The sequence below is a fragment of the Polistes canadensis genome, unplaced genomic scaffold (genome assembly GCF_001313835.1).
Source record: "Polistes canadensis isolate GaletaPanama2010 unplaced genomic scaffold, ASM131383v1 scaffold_252, whole genome shotgun sequence".
NCBI classification, from domain to species: domain Eukaryota; kingdom Metazoa; phylum Arthropoda; class Insecta; order Hymenoptera; family Vespidae; genus Polistes; species Polistes canadensis.
The window spans coordinates 11,717-28,130 of NW_014569799.1; the positions used below are offsets into that span (position 1 = coordinate 11,717).

Consider the following 16,414-nt stretch of genomic DNA (forward strand, 5'->3'; position numbering starts at 1 on the left):
AAAATCTTAAAACACAGACATACAATGATATTGGAACTATTTAATATTTTATTATCTAGTATTATTTCTAAAAGCTTTGAAAATCACTATCAATCGTTTCGATAAGTAAATTATTATAACTGTGAACAATCATTAGGATTAGAAATTTATTAAATTTCTATCTACCTGACCCGTGGCGTACCTGGAGTAACCAATAAGATGTGGTTGGGCAAATAAGTCAATCCACAATAGTCTTAATCCTATTACACGGATCTAATGTTCCAAGTAGTTTAAATTTTGTAAGGATAAAGCGATATGATACTACTTAAAGTGAATAAGCTATTCTTTATTTTTGTATAGAAAAACCAATAGATCAACCCAAACAACTGTGTTTTGAATTAACAATAAAAAAGTGATAATATGTAGAACATTAATGAGGTCGTAAATCTTCACAATTTGTATTGTTCATTTGTCTCTGGGTAAATCTGTGAATATTTGTGGAGCGCTCAGCGGGACAGATAGAATTCAAGAAAGTAGAATTCAACTTGTTTATTTAAAAGTAAAACCAGGTAGTCAAATACTTGGATCATTTATATAGTCATCCTAATCTGTATATTTTTATATATACAGTTGAATTATACAATCAAATATATTTCCACAGTTACCTCTATTTTTTCTGATTTTTCTTTATATATCATTTGTCTACCAATGTGTGAGAAAAAAAAAGAGAGTAGCTAAAAGGATATATTATATTAAATTGTATTAACATTTATATAAAATTGCAAACAATAGGAATTAAATTCTTTTATTTATTTTAATTTAAAAGAATACTTGAAATAACCGATTGTGCTTTATAATAATGAAAACATTTATTTGTCTAATCTAATTTCTATATCTAATGAATTTAAGCGAGCAAAGAAAGAGAGAGAGAGAGAGAGAGAGAGAGAGAGAGAGAGAGAGAGAGAGATATGACAAATAATATTTTAGTAAATTAGATATGATATACTTATACATATATATAAAAAAAGAGAAAGACAAGAAGCGTGTTGTATAACTTTCATTGTAAAGAAAAAATATTATCCTTTTTTTTTGGAGGATTGTTTATGTAATAAAAAGTACATAAAATGTTTCTACAGGTGAACCTTTTCATTCTTATTATTAAAAACATTTGATAATAATTATAAATCAATAAATAAATGAATATAAATTTTGTATTATATTTTCTATTAATTAATGAAATCAATGAAAAGAATGAACATTGTTTTAATTTTCTAAAAAAAATATCGAAAGAAATATATATTTTGTATAAAAATGACAGTAATTAGGTCAAAGTACTGTATATTAAATGTTTCACTAAATTATTGATATGCTATACATTTATAAATTTTTATTCGTATGAAAATGATTGATATATATATATATAATATAAAATATAAATAAGTTCTCACACACACAAAAATGTATAACAATTGTTAGGAATATTGAAAGAAAATGCATTGAAAAGAGTCATTTTGAATAAGATAAGAGGGAGAGAGAGAGAGTAAAAGGATGCGCCGCGCATGCATTTAAGTAAACAATGAAGCGCGCTTCTGTGTAACGAAGATATAGCAACTGCGCAGAAGGAAGATCCATGTGACGGAGAAAGAACGTGACAAAAGGTGGCAGAGAGTGAGGCCGCCAAGACCGGAGCGAGTATTTGCCCGGGCGAGCCGGGTGTCGGGTGTGCTCTGCGTGTACGGAACATTAGTTTCCCCCTATCTCTTTCACTCTCTTTCTCTCTATCTCGCGGGTCGTGTTTCCCCCACTCCTTGTATTCTATCCGTCTTTGTGCTTTACCCCCTCCCTGGTAAGAATTCATTCTATCTCTTTCTCGCGTGCGCGATACTCAGCTCCGTTTTGGCGTCGACGCGAAAGGTAAGAGCCTAGTACGAAAGCTTCTCTTTCTTCTAACACCCGGCAATTAACCGACGATCATAAGACATTAGAAAAACTCTAGTGTTAATATTACAATCTGTGATAATACGATTATTCGCGGATAAAGATAAAATAAAATATATTTCGCGTTCGTCAATAATAATGTTGAAAAAAGTGCAATGGTTAGTAACGGGCGAGGAGATATGCAGGGAGCTCGACACTACTCTCACACGCCCAGCCGAATTGCTGCGTCACATGGGTCGCGTTCATTGGTCGATAGAGCAGGATGACGTCATGAAACGCACTACCATTGGCCCGTAAGTCGGAGCCCAGACACGTGAATCGTGGCCAAGCAAGCATGGCTGTTGATGCGCAGTGGTTAACACTTGTAAAATGTTTCTGCCACGCGCCAGATCGATCAGGTTATAACCATCGTGTGTGCTCTGAAACGTCTAGGGACGACCGGTGGCTCAGTTAACGTGAAACTTACTCCTCCCTCGTGTTCGATCTTCCTTCTGTTTCTACGGTACGTTTGACAAGAGGAGGAAAAGATAGATAAATAGAGAGCAAGAGCAAGAGCAAGAGAAAGAGAGTGAGTGAGTGAGTGAGTGAGTGAGTGAGTGAGTGAATGAGTGAATGAATGATAAAGAAAGATAGAGTTTGATGAAGAGAGAGAGAGAGAGAGAAAGAAAATAAAAAAGAATAAGAAAAAAAGAGAAAAGAGATATGACGCGCGGAAATAATCGTCAGAGTAATCGATCTCTCTCTCTCTTTCTCTCTTCTTACTCTTTTCTTCAATATCTTTCTCTCCCCCCCCCCTTCTGTCTTTCCTCTATTCTCGACCTTATCCTTTTCTTCGAAAGACTGTCAGAAGTGTGTGCGTGTGTGTGTGTATGCGCTCGCATCTCGATCCATCGCGTTGTTGCGAACCGCGTTTGTACACACGTATATATACGTATATATATACGTATATACGTGTGTACGAAGAGTATCACGGATGATACGATTGAAAACTTTTCACGATTTATTGTACGTAGAAGATTTCCTTATAATCACCACGCCCGGTAAATCGTCCGAAAGAAAAGTTTAAAAAAGGTACTTTATTCTAATCCGAAGAGAAACTATCGGTTTATTTGAATTGACGTTCATCGTTAAAAGTTAAAAGCGTATTTTGTGTGTTTAATAATACGTGTTATATGTCTATCTCTAACATTTAACTAACTGCGTGTGCGCTCGTGTAAATCTTTCTGTGTAAACGTATAGGTGGTTGCGTGGCGTGTTTTCCGTGCCATAATAGATTCGACCAATGAGCGAATACTTGAGGCCATGACGTCACGGCCCAAAGAGCTCCGATTGGCCGGTGGTACGTGCGTCGGCGGTGACGGATACACTGTTAGCGTATGAGTACGCGTGTCGCGCTTTGTCAGTTTATAAGGAGCTCTCCTCGGTGTTCGGCTCTCGCGGCGCCTCTTCTTGAATTATCGCGCGGCGAACCCCTCCCCCCTTCCCGAATAGTACTTAACGAATTCTCCTCCTCTGCTCTCTTTGTTCCCCTTCGTCCTAGCATTCTTTGCCATCTCTTTACCTTACTTTTTTGTCCTGTTATCACATTTCGTATTTTTATTCCCTTAACCTAACGTTAACTCTTCTTATACACCTAATTCTATACTTTTTTTTATTTTCCTCTTTCTATTTCTTTGCCATCTGGGTTGATGGTGAAGTTAAATAAGGGTTAGTTCAATCTTATTAGTTAAAGTTGCTAATTCGAACTTGCCCGTCTTATTCTTCTGTTTTTTCATTGTCACGATTTACGTGCATATACCATCGCTTTTCTGTCTCTGTCTCTGTCTCTCTCTCTCTCTCTCTCTCTCTCTCTCTCTCTCTCTCTCTCTCTCTCTCTCTCTCTCTCTCTTTCTGTTTAAAGCGAGTTCGAATCTACGCTGGAACCTCGTTCTTTGCTTCGCCTTTCCCGCCTCTTGTCTCTCGTCGTGTGTGTCGTGCTTCTCCCTTCTCCTCTATTCCCCCGTTCCCTCTCTTCTCCTTCCCCATCCAGCTCGGTTTCTTTTCTCTTCCCTTCCATAACCGACTAACATCGAACCAACGTAGAATTGTGCAGCAAGTCGTCCACTCCTGTTACTTGACTTTAAATCATTCTGTGATTTATCTTATATTAAAATATGACGATTGAATCTTTATTAAAATTACTTCTCCTCGGCCAACTATGGTAATTTTACAAGGATATACGTTATCTAATACTCGTAGAAGAAGAGGTACGCGTCAATTGAAATGTTTTAAAATGTAAACTATGTTGATTCATTTTTGAATATTAATCGTTAGACATTAACGATACTAGATTTTAGGCAAATCGACGTTGTTCCTTTTATATTTTTGATTAACTTTGATTATTGCAGTATATATTGCCTATTAATATACGATATTTTGAAGAGAATTTTCTTTTCTTTCTGGTTGATCGTCACGTGGGTTATCCGTGACCGCAGTTTCTATATAATTTGATATGAAATTAGAAAATTGTGGCGTATACGGTGAAACATATAAAACTTGTCAATATTATCGAGTTTTGTTGCAACAATAATGAGATACAGAATTAACATTTCTCTTCTTTCGTCGTTCCTTTCCGCTGGTATCCGCGTGGGAGGGGAAGACCGATGCTTCCCGCGCGCTCCACGTTACATCATGGCTAAGTCACGTGACACATATTGGGACGCGGTGTTAATCGGTGTTCCACAACATAATGCGTTTTCAAATTACGCTCGAATATAGTTGCATTCGATGTATTCCCCTTATTTTCTTGACAAAATGTACTCCTTCTGTTTGTAAAATTCGAATCGTCGAGAAGGTGTATAACAAAGCGCGTTTTGTTTTTCAACGCAGATCGGCTACTCGCGGTGGAAGAATTGGTACAGGTAGCAGAATCAACTACAGGAACATCAAGAAGAAGAAGAACGCGGAGCTGGAGGTGAAAGTGGCGGTGGCGGCGGCGGATGTGGGGGTGGAGGTGGAGGTGGTGGAAGCAACTAACGAGGAAGGAAAAAGACTAGTGAAGAGGGGGAAAGAAATAAAGTTTATAGGTCGCGCCTTTGCGCGATACCGATCCTTTGGACGGTATCGTCCAACATAAAAGAACATTATTAACAATATATCAAGACCATTGTGGTTCGTCGTCGTGATACGAGTGAACACGCTGGATCCAAAGAAGAAGAGGAGGGGGAGGGCGACCGAATTAAGAATGAGCCTGGAAACGTTACTGGAAGCGGCGCGGTACGTCGAGCAGCAGGAGAAGAAGAGGGAACAACGCGTCGCTAGCACTAGTTCCACATCCACCTCCTCCAATCAACCATCGCTCGCCGTCGCACTCCCCCACTCTAACAACCATCACAATTCAACCGAACCACGTGGTGAGTACCACGCGCCTCCTCACGCGCCTCCTCACGCGCCTCCCAACGCTTCTCCCCCATCCTCGAGTCTATCGCTCGCCTACTAATAATTACACATAATGCACATGACACGCACACGCAGTTTACCCTTTTACGAGAGAAAGGCGCGGCTACATTTTTTCATTATTTCCTTCTTGCAATGTCTCTCTGCTGTTCATATGTACATGAACCACATTAGTTGATGGTTAATGAATGATGAGTAATAGGTTTCTATTGCCAAAAAAGTTCAAAATGTTGGGTAGAAAAACCTATTAGTAGCGCGCGCATATTCGATCTTCGTCGTCGTCGTCGTCGTCGTCGTCGTCGTCGTCGTCGTCGTGTTATTGGAGAAGATAGAGGAAGGTTCGAGCAAGCAATAGTATGTTCATCGAGGAACGAAGAAAAGTGGAGTGTATGGTGGAGTGGAGTTGGAATGGAAAGGAAAGGAAAGGAAAGGAAAGGAAAGGAAAGAGGAAAGAAGAGAAGGGAGTGGGGTGGGCACGGTGACCGTGGTGCTAAGCGCCGGTCGACGCTGCCAGAGGAAGGAGGGGACTAAAGACCTGGAACGTGCCTGCCGTCGGAGGGGAAGCAAAAGGAACCCCCGGTCAGTGACATTAGAAACTACACGACAGATTTTCTGCGCTTCATTCACGTGCGCGCGCGTTGCCACCTATTCCCCATTGACCGTGTAGAAAAACATTTGAAATTAAATAGGCACCGTTACTCGTCGTCGTCGTCGTCGTCGTCGTCGTCTACTGCTCCTATTCAATGCAAACCGTTCGTTTACACCGATCCTTCATAATTTCTTTCCGTCATTCGTATTATCTTTTCATAGGCAAAGAATCTAAAAAATCTGTTTAACGCGTATTACTTATTTATAGCAATAAGAAAAAAATTCGTGCAGAGCAGGTGTGTGCGGGAGCAATATAGATAGAGCAACGATAGAGCAACGATAGAGCAACGATAGAGCAATCAAATTTCTGCGACGTGTTTCTTCTGCTCTCTGTTTTAAGGAGGAGAGGGAAGAGAGAGAGAGTAGTAAAATGGCGATGCGCGAGAATGGGATCGGTGAGTTAGTAGTGGTGGGGTTGTTTTGCGTGCCGTATGAGAGCACGAGGCTACGAATGCGCTGACGGCGCATACGCACAGAATGCATGCAGACCGCGTGCATCGCGCATGCTCCTTGTCCCCGGCTAACCCCCCACCATGCGAGACAGACCGCGTGGCAGTCTGATCAATCCACTATGTTGCCGGTTCCGTCCTTCTTCTTTCTGACCTATCATTCCAACGAGTGGGGGAATCAGAAGGGAACAACAAGATAAATAGAGGAGACCACCGGCTACCTCGTTGTTCGGTTCTTCCACTAGTGTGCTAGCTGACACTCGGAACTTCCCTCTCTCTCTACATCACGTGGAGAGATGCTACTCTTTCAATTTTTCATTCTTTATCGACCTGTGGATTCGAGCGTTAAACGCGCGGGGATGCGAATAAAACTTGGCTCCTCGTATATCGTATTGTTTTTTAGGGGATTATGTTCACATTGATATTTCATTCCAAATAAATATACTCGAATTGGTATATAAAAACTCTCATTTCTTCTATATTTCTTGTTGCAGGTATCAAATTAAAAAGGGATCGTAACGAGCCAGATGAATTCCTTTGCGAAGAGAAAATGCTTATCATCGATGGTAAGTTAAATAAATAATGAAATAAATATTACATTTGAGTAGAATTTTGTTGTTGGTGGTGGTGGTGCGTTGCGATGCACGATCGTTCGAAACGTAGTCGGTCTCGGTTGAGAAGAGTGGCGCAGAGGAAGCAAGAGGGGGGCATCGTTGTCGACGGGTTTCTCTGCTTCGAAGGCAGTGACAGGGACGAGTTTGGTCGTCGTGTGCAGACCATGTCTTTCAGTCGACAATGAGTTCGTTCGTTGCGTTTAAATCTTATTGAAAATAATTCAACGGAGAAGGGCTATATCTCTTTGAGCATATATGTGTGTGTGTATATATACTGTTTAAATTGTTACACCTTTTACTATGCATATATTTGTTCTTTTTTTTTTTTTCTTATTACAAAAATTCTAACACTAGATATCCAGAAGTTCTCGTCGTCGTCGTCATTATTATCATTATCATTGTTATCATCGTTGTGTCTTCGCATCGACTACGTAATCTCCTGTTACTTTTATCAAAGTTATTCTATTCTTTGTTGATTTTGTCTAATTATAACATATTTGTTATCGACAATTTTTCTCCTACGTAACACATAACGTTGAACGATTGAAGAGGACACGGATAAATGGTTATCGACCTATTTTTCGGGGTTCCTTGACAAAAGTTTCTACCGATTTATAAATGAATACTAATGTTTTTTTCAATGAAATGCAGTAAATGTATTCTCAATCGAGAACAACAAAAATCACTATTTAAAAAGTATTCGCAGCCGAATATAAACAGAAAGAGTCCAATAATATTCACGATCGCTAATTCCTTCCTTCCTTTCTTCCTTCCTTTCACGAAAGAATACAGGGGGATTTTGTTGATCCTCGAAGATACTTACTCCGTTGCCTCGATCTCGACAAAATGTGAATTCATATTCACATACCATTGAAGGTACTTTGGTGACGACGACGGCGACGGCGGCGGCAATGATGATGATGATGATGATGATGATGATAAAAGTAAAGAGAACAATAACAATGTCAACGATCTCAAGAACGCGAATAATCTCTCATCGACGCAGGTCGTTGGTATAATCGATGTAGTCAAGGATAAACTTATACATAACTGGATGTCGCCTCCACCGAAGAAAAAATGGATACGACACTATTTCCTCGGTGAGCAGACTCCATCGCGATAATTATTTATAAACGATTGTCGCATCAAAATCGTTTTGAGATATGGCTAAATCAACTAAGTTGAGCAACAATTGTTATTTCCTTGTTTAACACAGAAAATTTGTTTTATTTAATGAGATTGAAAATTAGGTATTAGGGTTGTTAGCCCAGAGTTGTTATCGTGTTGACAAATTTTCTAATAACACATTGCCTTCCTTCTTCTATCTTCACTTTCATTGTCTTTCTCTTTCTCCCCCTGAACAAGAGAAACTCATGTATTCTCACGTGCGTAGAATTCTCGTCTGAGGATTCTCGTTCTGCTCTTCTCATGCGAGTCAGAAATAGATAGAAGAAAGAGCGAGCGAGTTATGCGACGGGGGACTTTGCCAGGTCTTGGTACATGAATGAGAGTTAGCTGTATGCGCGTACACGTGCCGCGCTAATTTATAGCGTCGCGAAGAAGAAGAAGAAGAAGATCGTTTCTTCTTCTTCTTCTTCTTCTTCTTCTTTCTTCTTTGTACCTTCGTTTCTCGTAGCGATGAGTTTCGACTACTCGCGAAAACTTTCTTCTTCGTTCTTTCGTTTAATAGATAGAACCAAGTTGCAGTATTGCGTACATTTTCTGCACGATTTTTATTTTTGACAAAAACTAAAATACAGGAAGGAAAACATTTTCTAAGTATTTTCAGAATGACAATTTCGGGTGGAAATTTAGATGGTAAAGTCGGATCAAAACCATCACCATCGGTAACACTAACGTTTGCTAATCTTAGACGAAAGTACGACCATTCAGATTCGTCCATAGAATGACTCGAGTACTTACTTAACTCACATTGCACTCGTTCTACTAAAAGGGATCACAAGGCGTGATCGATATAGAGCTAAAATGAACATTGTCATGGATACAAAAAGTTGTATAATTAACAATTTAACTTGTTAAGAAAATCAACATCATTCCTTTATATAGATTTGTGACTGACTATTATTTCATTTGCATTTTTCTTCATTTCCGAGTGTGACAGTTCTATACTTCTTTTATTTTTTATTACAAATTATTTTGAAACTTAAACTTTGAATTTCAAGTAGAATTATATCTATAACGTTTTCTAATAATGTTTTCAGAAGAAGAGCCGTTGGAAAACAACAGAACAAATGGGAATCATACCAACGTACCTCAACGAGGGAGTCCGGTGATCACGACTTCTCGCATCACACCACCAGTCGCAAATGTTAATCTTAACAGTCAAGTAAGTGCTCCTCATTCTGGAGCTCATCATCATCATTATCATCATCATCACCATCATCACCATCATCATCATCAACAGCAACAACAACAACAACAACAACAACAGCAGCAGCAACAGCAGCAACAGCAACAACAACAACAGCAGCAACAGCAGCAGCAACATCATCAAATACAGCAGCAACAACAACAATCACCTGCATTACCACCGGCACCCCAGTATCAGCAACAACAACAACCACATCATCATCATCATCATCATCATCAAAATAATCAGAGTACAACGCAAAATCAGTACTTGGAAAATCAGAATTCCAATGTCTCGCAACAAAGCGCTGGAAATCTCATTGTAGATGTGGAAACTGCTCATGACAATAAGAAACACAGGAGTGGGTAAGAGTAAAGTCCCTTAAATTCGAATAAATCATTTGTAAAGAAAGTTAACGAGAAATAGAAAAATTATTGTGGATTATTACAGGTCGTGCGTGATCCGATCTGGTACAAGGGAAGTACACAACAAGCTGGAAAAAAATCGAAGAGCGCATCTTAAAGAATGCTTCGAATTTCTCAAAAAGCAAATACCAGCGCAAGAGGACAAAAAGTCCTCGAATCTATCCATTTTACACGCTGCCATCAAACATATACAGGTATGCGAAATAACATTTTGTGATTTAAAATTCTAACTATAATATCTGCAATTATAAAAACATACGCAAAGATGCAAATGGGGTTTAAAGAAACTCTAATGTCAGAAGAGTTGGCATAGGAGGGGAACAAGAATTGGAGAGGGGATAGGTGTATCTCTTAAACTGTTGAAGCCACGTGCGCTTGGTTGAGTCGCGCATGCGTTTCTCTCTCTCTCTCTCTCTCTCTCTCTCTCTCTCTCTCTGTTAGCATAAAGTTCACCTTCGCTCGCAAACTTTCCCCGCTCTTTATACCACGTGCACAAACAGGTTCTGACAAAAAGCTTGAAACAATGATTGAAAATTATTGAGACAAGTCAACTTGTGTGTTACACTGTGAATTCGTCTAATTTCTTGTTATTTTTTGTTATAGTCATTAAGAAAAAAAGAACGCGATTATGAGCACGAAATGGAAAAGCTGGCAAGAGAAAAAATCGCGGCGCAACAAAAATTGGTTGCTTTAAAGAAGGAACTCGCAGCAACGTGGGATCATATCGACTTTAATACTCTACTGCCAGAACAGAGTTCGTCCGCGGAAGTTCCGACTATGAAAAATGGTAATAATTAGTATGTAATTATTGGGTAACGTTTAACGTTTATAACCGTTCGTTAACAAAGTTCCAGAAAATATAGAATTGGAGGTAGCCGGACTTGCACGCGGTGGTACCAGATACAGCAGCACGAGTAGTCTGAGCAGCGCTGCGACGGCTAGTTCGCCACAAGCGCTTCAAACGACGACTAACAATTCAAATATTCACAATCAAGTTGCTACGGCTGCTGTAGTCTGTCAAACGCAGGGGCTTAATCTTGCCCAAAATTCGAGGGAAAGTCCACCGACTAGTTCGAGCCCTGGCGTACCTGCTGCTGCTGCTGGGACGACGCCTACCATTCCTGCTCCGGCTCAAGTAATTAACTTTCTCTCCTTCTTGTTGAAAATCTCTTTTATTTACTTAGACAGAATTTTCGTCGCGGTTCGTATATGTTCATTATTGTTTCGTTTATTGTTTCGTTTATTGTTTCGTTTATTAGGAGAAAGTGACAACATCTCCGACGAATTTGGTGCAACAGTCTCATCTACATCTACCGATAAGCGCCCAAATGTTAAATACGGGTCAAGGATTAGCGACAATCGTGCCGACCCTTTCCCATATCGGCCCTGGTCTCAGAGTTATACCTGGTGACACGAGACAACTACTGGTCACGCATGCAGCTGCAGCTGCTGCCGCTGCAGCTGCAGCCGCCGGTGCTAACAATGAATCCCGACCGCTTACGTTGGCCGTACAAAATTCCTCGGATCAATCGAGGCCACTGATTGCCGTTCAATCCAACACTGGAAGCGAGCCAAGGCCCGTCGCACTGGTCGTGCACTCGTCTACGGCTAATGACAATCGTGTAACCTTTGTGCATTCGAATTTATCGAATAACGACAGACCCCTGGCTCTTGCCGTGCAATCTTCGGCCAACGACGTCAGGCCCGTTACATTTGTACATTCTGGAAACGAGGGAAGACCCTTGGTTCTTACCGCTCATTCTCCTGCTTTAAACGTCTCCAGTGAGTTATCATTTATCTCTATAACTAACTTTATACAGTCTGTCCCCAAAAAGCGTAGTGGTCGCCTACGTGAACAAATATTAAATCTTTCTTTCGGATTTTCAAACTTAAAATGTTATTTTTTTTTTTTCAACAAAGTTTTGCATACAGTGTTCAACCAATTATATTCTACGATTTTCGATCAACCCCCCCCCCTCTATCTCTGTGTGTGTGCGTGCGAGTGTTTTTGTGTGTGTGTGTGTGTGTGTGTGTGTGTGTCTAGTCAGACTATATAAAGAAAATTATATCGACGACTTAATTCTATAGATGCCCAAACGAGAATAAGAACGGGTGACACGACGCAAACCACGCATAAAATGGTTGGAGGTGTTACGCTGGTCGGTGGAAGCGGTTCGGAGCTAACAAGACTTCCCGGTGGTGCAGAATTAAATATTCTTCCAGCAAATGGTGCGTCAAACTTTAATTTTTCACAATCCTAACATTTACTTTTTATTTTCATTTATTATTATGATTTTGAAAATTTATTTAAAATCGCACCATGTTCCACAATATTAGTTCGCATTGTTGCTATCTAAAACTGGTTTGGTGCAAAATAAACAAATCCATTAGCAGAACGGTTTGCATTAAATGGCTTATGTCGCGAATTGTTTTTTAAATGGATGACATGGGCCTGTGTCGTGTTCTGGATAATCATTTAATACACTGAATAAGAATAATTATTATTATAGGATTGACTTTAAGTCATGCAGGAGTTTCCCTTCAAACAACGACAGGAAAGGCGGGTTCAGCGACAGTGATGTCCAATGCTCCGTCCACTGAAAGTATAGCTCACATCGTCGGCCAACATACTCCCCTTTCCGGTCTGACACCGATAGTCACACCAATGACCGTTGTTTCCCAAGGGAATCAAGTAACTGCTCATATTTTAGCACCATCGAGTCTTGCGGGGAAAATGATTACAACTCCTATTCTCAAATCTGTGGGACAAATGCCACTTGTAAATGCTCAGTACCTTAATACGACGACGCTAGTTAAGCCAGTTGTTGTCGTTAGTTCGCCATCAAATTCTACTCCACCGTCTACTACAACATCATCCATCACGCAACCTTCCTCAACTTCGCATTCAACCGTCTGACAAAATCAAAGAAAGATCAAATTAGTTTGAGGAAAGACTATTTTACATTTATGGAAACTGACAAGTGTGAATCACTTTTATCAACTTTTATGTAGATTCTCCAGGTCCTTATATGTTTACTGGCACACTCACACATATACACACTACATGTAATGTGTTTATCCTATTCGCGCGTTAGTTATTAGAACCTCTGTCGTCTACGATTTTAAATGAAACGATATAAATTTGTGTACACGAATCTTATAAGGAAATAACGTATTGCGCTTTGATTCCCGTATTATATGATTGACATCCAACGAGTTAGTTTAGTTGTCATTTTTGACTTGCAGTTTTTGTTTATTTTGTCTTTGTTATTATCTTTAACTTTTACTCCATTCAATATTCACATTTTTAATACATGTTCCAAATTTTCTTCGTATCGTACACTGGATTGCTATTGTTGTACATTTCTCTCAAAATTATGTCTCCGTTAATCAATTACGATTGTTTCTAATAGAATATCTATCAGTTATAAATATATACCATATTGCAAATGTTAATAACAAAAGTCGCGTTTACGAACTACTGATCTGTGCAACATCTTTGTATTAAGGTTGAAAATTTGAGATTTTAGAATCGGATTATATTTTTCGGTGCTGTAAAGCGATCAAAGAAAATCCAACATATATAATCTAACAGTTAATAATACTTTAAGTGGGTATAACCGATGTCTATAATATATTTTTTCTTTTTTTTTTTTCTCTTCCTCCCACCCCCCCACACCCAAAAGACCCACCCACCCCTAAGACTAAATGTACTGAATGAAGTATAGGCAATGAAGCTTTTAATCTTTTTCTGGCTGTGGACACCGAACGAGCCCATTTTATCCAGAAAACAAAAAAAAACAAACGGTGAAATGAATTTCTTGCAAAGAAAAAGAGAGTAAACAAGAGTAAGGAATTGTTAATAAGAGTTGTCTTTCGAATAAGTTCTAATATTTATTGTTTTATATATTTATTTTAATCATGCAACTCTCTATGCATGTTACTACTATTCGGCTTAACAGCATGCCTAATAATGTCAATTTACGATTCTTCTCTATATTGATTTCATATGAATATATAAAGAATTTTCTTGCGCTATCGTAGGCATTATGATACATAATTTTATTTTAAATGAAACAAAATGACAGAGTTAAGACATACACAAAGCGAACGAAGCAGAGAGAGAGAAAATGTTCATCCATCGTCGTATAGTTCATTATTATTACATGTTTTTGTGTTTAATTTTTAGTCCGATATCAATCTGATGACATTAACTGTGTGTGTCATTGCTTTTCATATTAGCAATTACAAATTTTGAAGCAATCGAATACTACTTGAACACTAATTAACACTTTGACGTCCGAACGTATGACCAAGATTCTTTCGATCGATGTGTGGGGCGATGTGCATTTGTTCAATCTCTTTAAAAGTGACACCAATGTGTAATGGGCGGCATAGTGTTAACACACTAAGAGATGAACATTTTCGTTAAATCGTATTTGCATTTGTTACGATAGTCGATGAAGATAATCTTATTAAATGTAAATGGGAATTTGACAACATACTGAATCGTAAATAAAACTAATGATGTAGAATGTTAACCTAGAGTGAGACAGAGATAAAAGAAATGAAAGAAGAGAAAAAGTAAAACTTAAATAGCAAAAAGCGCTGTTCGACTAAGACGGATAAAATTAAGAAAGAAAAATTATCGATAGAAATAAATAGCGCGTAGCATTCTGTACATAATACCAATCTATTACGTGGTAAAAAGTAACAAAAAAAAATGTAGAATGAATAATGAGATGAAAAGAAAAATAAGAGAGAGAAATAGGAAGTAAAGGAATGTGTTTACGAACAATGTGATATAAGTAACGATTTAAAGTTAATTAGTATCTTGTGTAGTTTTTAAGGAATACTGTTGAATTGTTTACTGCGTAGAGAGAGAGTGAGAGTGAGAGTGAGAGTGAGAGTGAGAGTGAGAGTGAGAGTGAGTGAGTGAAAGTCTGAGAATGGGAATGTATGCTGACAATTATTATTAAATAACATCCGTACACATAAGAGATGGGATGATTTAATTGTAAATAGAATATATAATGAAACGATAGAAAATTACGAATTATTATTATATACACACATATATGTATATATGTATTGAGTAATGGATGGGAAGGTATACATAAAAAAAAAAAATTAAAAAGTTAAAAAAGCAACACAAAGAAAACATACAAAAAATTTTGGAGTAATATTCGCTGATGATAAATTCTGTTTCATCATCCGAGTTGGTTAAAAATCTATCATCTTTCATAAATATTCCATGCAGTAGAAGAGACACCCGTAGAAATTACGTAAAAAAGAAAGAAAGAAATAAAGATATAAGAAAAAAAAAAAAAACATTAATAAATGTGATGATACCGATCGTTTAATTTTGAGTATTGTTGTTGTTGTTGCAGTAGTCTATGTCGAATTTTGTTATAACTTTGTTTGGTAAATATGTTACCGTTAAAGTGTCTAAAGCAATTAATTTATGAATAATCTAGGTATTACATGAAATAATTAGGCGGTTTAGGGAAAACCTTAAATAGAATTTCTCGTTAAAAAACAAGAAAGTATAACTACGAGCATTGTTGTATAAAAAAACAGGTGACTTTATAGATTGATTGAAATTTTAATTTCATATTTTTTAAAACTACTCACACTACTCGTAATATTCTACCTTACTTCATACTTTACCTGATAGGTATAATTATTTGATTTAATAACTGATTACTTATCATAAATTGACGGATTTAACAAAAAAAAAACGATTAACATATACAAATTGATCATGGCTCTTCTGGCAAAACCTTGTGATGATAAAATATTTATAAGAAACCGTAGATTACGTAAAAACAAAAAGATAAACACCTTTTGTTTCGTTTTTTTTTTTAAACTAAAAGTGCAACAAGAATTGATGCAATCTATTAAAAGTAGTAATAAAAGAAATAAAAAGAATAAGATGTAAGCGCGAGAAAGATTGCCCAAAATCCTTTTGATAATAATTGTTTTTATTTTGGTATTTTATCATTTTAAGAAAAAAAAAAATAAATTCCATTATTTCTCATGGTTTATTATTGTAAAATTGATATTTTAGAAAGGAGCAACCGATAAATGAAAAATTTCCAAGAGTTTCTCTAAAGTTGCTTTATCGAAAAACAAAAAACACATTTAGAAATTCATACTCTTATTAATATCTTTAATAGAATTGCAATATTTTATTTATTCATTTGAAAATAGGAATCTTCAGAGTTAACTATAGCGAGTTATAAAAAGACATTACCACCCCACCCGTCACTCCGAGCAAACCAAAAGAAAAATTGGAATTTTTTGTTTCAGTAAAGCTACTTTTAGGGGACAAGTGAACATTTGAATTTGGTGTTTCGATTAATTTTGAATTTACGTTTAACTCGATTAGCAGCATAACCAATAACAAACCTTTCTTTTTTTTTTTCTTCTTCTTCTTTTTTTTTTTATTATTATTATTTTCTTTTTTTCTAATTGCATCACTCATAACCTTATGTTCTCAAAGTTCACTGCAATTGAATAATTTCAAATTGAGAAAATCAATGAAAATAACGT

The 16,414-nt window shown here is 37.5% G+C and overlaps 1 protein-coding gene across 8 annotated transcripts; it reads left to right on the forward strand.

Annotated features, from left to right (window-relative positions):
- The first annotated feature begins 1,581 nt into the window (after positions 1 to 1,581).
- On the forward strand, positions 1,582 to 15,222 carry LOC106790632 (histone-lysine N-methyltransferase, H3 lysine-79 specific-like). Of its 8 annotated transcripts, XM_014755685.1 has the most exons (12): positions 1,900 to 2,419; positions 4,000 to 4,117; positions 4,786 to 5,309; positions 6,944 to 7,015; positions 9,286 to 9,410; positions 9,516 to 9,799; positions 9,885 to 10,053; positions 10,463 to 10,646; positions 10,708 to 10,994; positions 11,119 to 11,641; positions 11,948 to 12,088; positions 12,370 to 15,222. In XM_014755685.1, the coding sequence occupies exons 3-12, from the start codon at positions 5,141 to 5,143 to the stop codon at positions 12,774 to 12,776; spliced, it is 2,361 nt and encodes a 786-aa protein (XP_014611171.1). In that variant the 5' UTR covers positions 1,900 to 2,419; positions 4,000 to 4,117; positions 4,786 to 5,140; the 3' UTR covers positions 12,777 to 15,222. The 8 variants fall into 8 exon arrangements, with proteins under 8 accessions (XP_014611173.1, XP_014611171.1, XP_014611169.1 ...); XM_014755687.1 differs by lacking the exons at positions 1,900 to 2,419; positions 4,000 to 4,117 and adding an exon at positions 1,582 to 1,893; XM_014755683.1 differs by lacking the exon at positions 4,000 to 4,117.
- The last annotated feature ends 1,192 nt before the right edge of the window (positions 15,223 to 16,414 follow it).